Here is a 6,667-nt window from a genome sequence, read left to right as displayed (position 1 = left end):
TAGCTCGTCAAAATTAGTGCATTTTAGTGATTTTAGGTGAAGACCAGTGAATTGAAGATTCGAATAAAACATAAATTAATAAAGAAAATCAGATTTTTCGACATTTCTATTCTCGGTCGACTTTTTTGCAGTTAAAATGCATATTTTCCGATAGGAGCTTATCAGAGACTTTGTGTTTGTTTTGGTGTGATCGGTGTGATAAGTGACAAAGTAAATAAATAAAAATGCAATTTAACCCTGGAGATAATCCTGGAATTGTGGCAAATGAACTTTGGTCTTAACAATTTATGTATTAAATTATGCTTCGTCGAAACAGGTATGTCTTTAAAAATATTTTAAATACTGTTTTAAGGTTCGTTACGTAATAGTGTAACTATAACCTCTCTTGCGATAACAATCAATAATGTTTATAAACAAAAAAAAGTCGGTGCATGAGTCGATAATTACATTGTAGGATTGCAGGAAATTAAAATTTTCCAATAGTGAAAAAATAGTATAACAAATACAATATATTTGATCGAAATAAGCAAGTGAACAAAACTTGATAAATCGATTTTTTGGAAATAAAGAGATTCTCAAGAAATTTTCCTTTTTTCACACTTTTCTTCCAATAATAAGAAAATTTAACTGTTTTTGTTTAAAAAGTCTTATATTTTTCGTTCAGAATTCAGTTATTTTTGTTGAAAATTCCACTATTTGGTTGCAAATTTCATGATTCTGTTAAAAATTAAACTGTTATATTAAAAATGGTCTTATTTTTTTATCGAAAATTTATCTGTTTTGTTGAAAATATTTTGTTTTTGAAATTTCACCTATTTTTATAAAAATCTGATCATTTTCTTGAAAATTAAACTCTATTTGTTTGAAAATTTAACTATTTTGTTAAAAATCTAATTATTTTTTTTGAAAATCGACTTTATTTGGTTGAAAATTTAATCAGTTTTGTCGAAAATTCACCTCTTTTGTTAAAATAAAATGTTTTTACTGATTCAACTATTTGGTAGCAAATTTCATGATTCTGTTTCAAATTAAACTGTTATTTTAAAAATTAAATAAATTTTTTTCGAAAATTCGTCTGTTTTGTTGAAAATAATGTTTTGTTGTTGTTAAAAAAACAAACTATTTTGATAAAAATCGAATTTTTTTCTCGAAAAATTCAACTCTAATTGGTTGAAAATTTAATTATTTTTTGAAAATAAAAATATTTGGTTAAAATTTTAATTATTTTATTTAAAATTCAGCTATTTGATGGGAAATTTAATTTCTTTTTTTTTAATTTAATTTACTTTTTGGAAAATTAACTGTTTGGTTGAAAATTAAATTATTTTGTTGAAAATTTTATTATTTTGTTGAAAATTCAGCTATTTGCTTTAAAATTCACTTGTTTTGTTGAGAATAATTGTCTTTTTTTGTTGATAATTCAACTATTTTGTTAAAAATTTAATTATTTTGGTAGAAAATCCACCTCTTTTGTTGAAAATAATTTTTTTATTCAACTATTTTGTTGCAAATTTCATGATTCTGTTAAAAATTAAACTGTTATATTAAAAATGGTCTTATTTTTTTATCGAAAATTCATCTGTTTTGTTGAAAATCAACTTTATTTGGTTGAAACTTTAATTATTTTGGTCGAAAATTCATCTGTTTTGTTGAAAATAATGTTTTGTTGTTCTTAAAAAAACAAACTATTTGGATAAAAATCGAATTATTTTCTCGAAAAATTCAACTCTAATTGTTTGAAAATTTAATTATTTTTTTGAAAATAAAAATATTTGGTTAAAATTTTTATTATTTTGTTTAAAATTCAGCTATTTGATGGGAAATTTAATTTCTTTTTTTTTTATTTAATTTACTTTTTGGAAAATTAACTGTTTGGTTGAAAATGTAATTATTTTGTTGAAAAGTCATAATTTTGAAGAAAAAAATGCACTGTTTTATTGAATATTCTTTTTCAAATGTTTTGATAAATCATTTTTTTAAGTCATATTTTTACTAAAAAATTTACCTGTTTTGTTGATAATAATTTTCTTCTTTCTTTTGAAAATTCAAGAGTTTTTCTATTTTTTTTTAGAAAATTTACCTCTGTCGTTGTAATTAATTTGTGTTAAAAACTCAACTGTTTGGTTTAAAATCAACCTTTTTTTTAGTTGGTTTCAATCGTTTTTGTTTGAAAATTCGATCATTTCTATGCAAATTTATCTCTGAAGGTTAAAAAATAACGTAGTTCATTAAAAACTTAATTATTTTGTTAAGAATCAAATTATTTTGCCAAAAAGCATATTTTTGGTTAAAAATTCACCTCTTTTGTTGGAAATAATAATTTTTTTAATTCATCTATTTAGTTGCAAATTTCCTAATTAAAAAAAAAATAACTGTGTTCTTAAAAAGTTAAAAATATTGTTCTGTTTTTTGGAAATTCAACTACTTTCTAGAAAATATAATTATTTTGTAGAATAATAAACTTTTTTGTTAAAAAGTATTTTTTTGGTGAAAAATTCACCTGTTTTGTTGAAAATACTAATTATTATGATAAAAAATCCATTTTGTTTTTAAATTCAACTTCTTTTTGAAAATAATTGTCTTTTTTTTGAAAATTTCAAATTGGTTGAAACCTTAATTATTTTGTTGAAGATTCAACTATTTAGTTGGAAGTTTAATTATTCTTATCAAAATTCTACTACTTTGTTTGAAAATATTAATATTTTGTTGAAAATTCAACTATTTATTCGTCATATTTTTGAAAAAATGCACTATTTTACTGAAATTTTTTCAAATTCAATTATTTTGATTAATTTTTTTTTAATACAACTGTTTTGGCAAAAAGTCATATTTATACTCGAAAATTTTCCTGTTTTTTGAAAATAATTTTCTTTTTTTCTGCTGAAAATTAAACTATTTTGTTAAAAAGTCAAATTTTTAAAAAGAAAATTCACTTCTTGCTGAAAATAATTTTTGTTGTTGAAAAGTCATCTGTTTTGTTAAAGATAATTTTTTCTTTTCTTTCAATTCAACCACCTGATTAAAAATGTAATTATTTGCTTGAAATTATAATTATTTTGTTTAAAATTTAACTTTTTGCCAAAAAGTCCAATTTTTCTTAGAAAATACACCTCTTTTATCAAAAATATTTTTTTTTCAGCTATTCGGTTGAAAATTTAATCATTTTTTTGACAATTCATATTTTTGATAAAAAAATTAACTGTATTATTGGAGTTCTTTTTAATTCAACTTTTTGGTTGAAAATTTATTTGTTTTTACGAAAATTCAACTATTTGTTTGAAAATTTATTGACTTGGAATAAAATTGAACTATTTGCTTAAAAATTTAATTATTTGGTTGAAAATTCATATTAAAAAAAATGCACTGTTTTAGTGGACATTTTTTTAAATTCATCTATTGAGTTGAAAATTTAATTATTTTGTTTAAAATTTATATTTTTGATAAAAAAATGCACTGTATTGATGGAAATTTTTTAATTCAACTATTTGGTTGAAAATTTAATTATTTTGTTGACAATTCATATTTTTCATAAAAAATTCACTGTATCATTGCAGTTTTTTTAATTCAACTATTTGGTTGAAAATTTCATTATTTTGTTGGAAATGCACCTATTTGTATGAAAATTCATTTATTTTGTAGAAAATTCATATTTAAAAATGCACTGTTTTATTGGACAGTTTTTTAATTCATCTATTTTAATTAATTATTTTGTTCAAAATTCAACTGCTTTCTTAAAAAGTTATATTTTGCACTAAAATTTACCTGTTTTGTTTGAAAATAATTTTCTTTTTTTTGTGTTAAGAATTCAAATATTTTGTTGAAGTCACCTCTTTTATCAAAAATTATATATATATATATATATATATTTTTTAATTTAACTATTATGATTAATTATTTTGTTAAAAATTCTAGTATTTTGTTAAAAAGTTATATTTTTTCTCTAAAATTTACCTGTTTTGTTGAAAATGATTTTCTTTCTTTGTGTTGAGAATTCAAATGTTTGGGTAAAAAGTCACATTTTTTATAGAAAATTCACCTCTTTTGCTGAAAATAATTTTTCTTGAAGAATCACCTGTTTTTTTTAAAATATTTTTTTCTTTTCTTTCGATTCAACTATTTATTTGAAAATGTAATAATTTGGTCGAATTTGTAATTATTTTGTTGAAAGTTTAATTATTTGGGCAAGAAGTCCAATTTTTCTTAGAAAATACACCTCTTTTATTGAAAATATTTTTTAAAATTTAACTATTCGGTTGAAAATTTAATAATTTTGTTGAGAATTCATATTTTTGATTTAAAAAATTCAATGTATTAATGGAAATTTTTTAAAATTCAACTGTTATAATTCATTATTTTGTCACCTGTTTTGTGAAAGATGATTTTTTTTTCTTCAATTCAACTACTTGATTAAAAATGTAATTATTTGCTTGAAATTATAATTATTTTGTTTCAAATTTCACTATTTTGCCAAAAAGTCCAATTTTCCTTAGAAAATACACCTCTTTCATTGAAAATATTTTTTTAAATTAAACTGTTTAGTTGCAAATTTCATGATTTTGTTGAAAATTAAACTGTTTGATTGAAAAGTCATACTTTCTGGGTCGAAAATTCAATTTTTTTGTATGAAAATTCAACTGTCTGATTTTATACCAAAAAATGTGAATTTTCGACAGAAGAAAAAATGAATTTTTAACCAAAAATGTAAAAATTATAATAACCAAAAATTTTCAACCAAAAGGAATGAACTTTCAACGAAATATAGTTAAATTTTATTATTTTTCTTCTATTAATTCATTCTATTAATTCAGCCTTTAATCTATTCTTATATTTCCAGCGATATCGCGGAAATTCAGGGTTATTTTTATTTTACAGGACGAGATCAAAGCCGTTTATCATCGCACTGATATTAGCATCCGTTTTATTATACAACGAATTTATTGTTTACGAAATACAAAGTTTAAAATGGAATTTTCGAGAATGCACGGATTGTGTGCGGGTTTTACTTGTCGCTGATCCACAAATATTAGGAGTCAGAAATGAGAATTACAATGGAGCTTCACTGGCGATTTGGGACAGTGATAGGTAAAATCAAATAAAATTTTATCTTTATCATTTATTCAAATCACATTAATTTCTTTTAAAGAATTAGGACAATATTTTGCATAATTATTAAACTGAAAATGAAATAGTTGGAATTCTAATTTTGATTGAGCGTTTTTCTGTTCTGGTTTTGTTACATAAAAAAGATCAGAAGAGGGAAGATTTTACAAAACATGGAGTTATTAAATTTATATCGAAAAGAATTAATTTTCAATTAAAAAAAAACGAATTTTCTAAGAAAAAAATTATTTTTGTACCAAATAGTCAAATTTTGTACCAAATTTTTTAATTTTGAATTTAAAAAAACCAATTTTCAACTAAATATATAAAGCATCATTTCAAAAAATTAATTTTTTATAAAAAATGTAATATTTGATATTGGATTTAACCAACAAAAACTAATTTTCTACAAAAAAATCTAATTCTCATCTAAAACAGGTTCATTTTCAACCAAACAGTTGCATTTTTAACGAAAAAGATGATATTTCTACAAAATAGTTTAATTTATAACCAAATAATTAAATTTGTAAACAAAAAAAGATTAATTTTCAACAGAAAAGATGATTTTTCTAGCAAAATCACGAATTTTCTAAGAAAAAAATTAATTTTGTACCAAATAGTCTCATTTTCTAACCAATTTTCAAATTTTGAATTAAAAAAGGCCAATCTTCAACTAAAATTATGAAATATCATTAAAAAAAAAGAATTTTCTATAAAAAATATAATAGTTTATATCATTTTATTCTAAATAGTTAAATTTTCTATTCAAAATTTATGTATTTTATGAAATACATAAATTTTTTTTTAATTCTTTTATTTTAAAGTTAAAAAGAATTATTTTCTAAGCATCTGTTCAATTTTCAACTAAAATGATGAATTTGAAACCAAAAATTGATTTTCTAGAAAAAAAAGATCAAGTTTTTACAAAATATATCAATTTTCCACCAGATTTGGTTAAAAATTCAACTATTTCATTTGGAATTTTCGTTTCAAAATTGATCTCTTTTTGTAAAAAAGAATTTATTTATTTTGGGTAAAAATTCGATTATTTAGATAGAATATTAATTTTATTTTGTTGACAATTTTTTGTTTGAAATAGTATCAACTATTATATTATTCGATGAGAAGTCATCTATTTTTTGTTGAAAGTTCATGCATTTTGTTAAAAATTCAATATTTTATTTGGTTATAAAGTAATTTTTTGGTTGAAAAAAATAATATTTTCGGTTTGAAAATACAAATGTTTTATAGAAAACTCGTCTTTTTGGTTTGCAAATTCAACAATTAGTGGAAAAATAATAATTTTTGTCAAAAATTAATTTATTGTTAAAAATTTACCTATTTTCCTTCAAATTCCTTTTTTTTGTTTTTGTTTGTCGGCTGAAAAATTCAAATACTTTGCTAGAAACTTGAACAATTTAGTTGAAAAGTAGCTTTTATGTTAAAAACTATAATTTTCCTTTTCAAAACTCAATACTTTAGTTGAAAATTCATGTATTTTGTTAAAATTTTTTAGTATTTTGTTTAAAAGTCCAAATTTGGTCGAAAGTTAAGTTTTTTGTTGGAA

General features: G+C 21.0%; 1 protein-coding gene across 2 annotated transcripts in view; it reads left to right on the top strand.

Moving 5' to 3' along the window:
* The window catches only part of LOC117178879 (uncharacterized protein C630.12), a 27,757-nt gene continuing 21,090 nt past the window's right edge, over window positions 1-6,667 (top strand). The window contains exons 1-2 of one of the 2 annotated variants that reach the window (XM_033370400.1): window positions 1-316; window positions 4,873-5,082. In XM_033370400.1, coding sequence (XP_033226291.1) covers window positions 300-316; window positions 4,873-5,082 — 227 coding nt within the window. In that variant the 5' untranslated portion in view covers window positions 1-299. The remainder of the gene's footprint in view (window positions 317-4,872; window positions 5,083-6,667) is intronic. The other variant, XM_033370401.1, reaches the window with a different exon arrangement.

Source organism: Belonocnema kinseyi, chromosome 8, assembly GCF_010883055.1.
Source record: "Belonocnema kinseyi isolate 2016_QV_RU_SX_M_011 chromosome 8, B_treatae_v1, whole genome shotgun sequence".
NCBI lineage: Eukaryota > Metazoa > Arthropoda > Insecta > Hymenoptera > Cynipidae > Belonocnema > Belonocnema kinseyi.
This window is presented reverse-complemented; position numbering and strand designations above follow the sequence as displayed.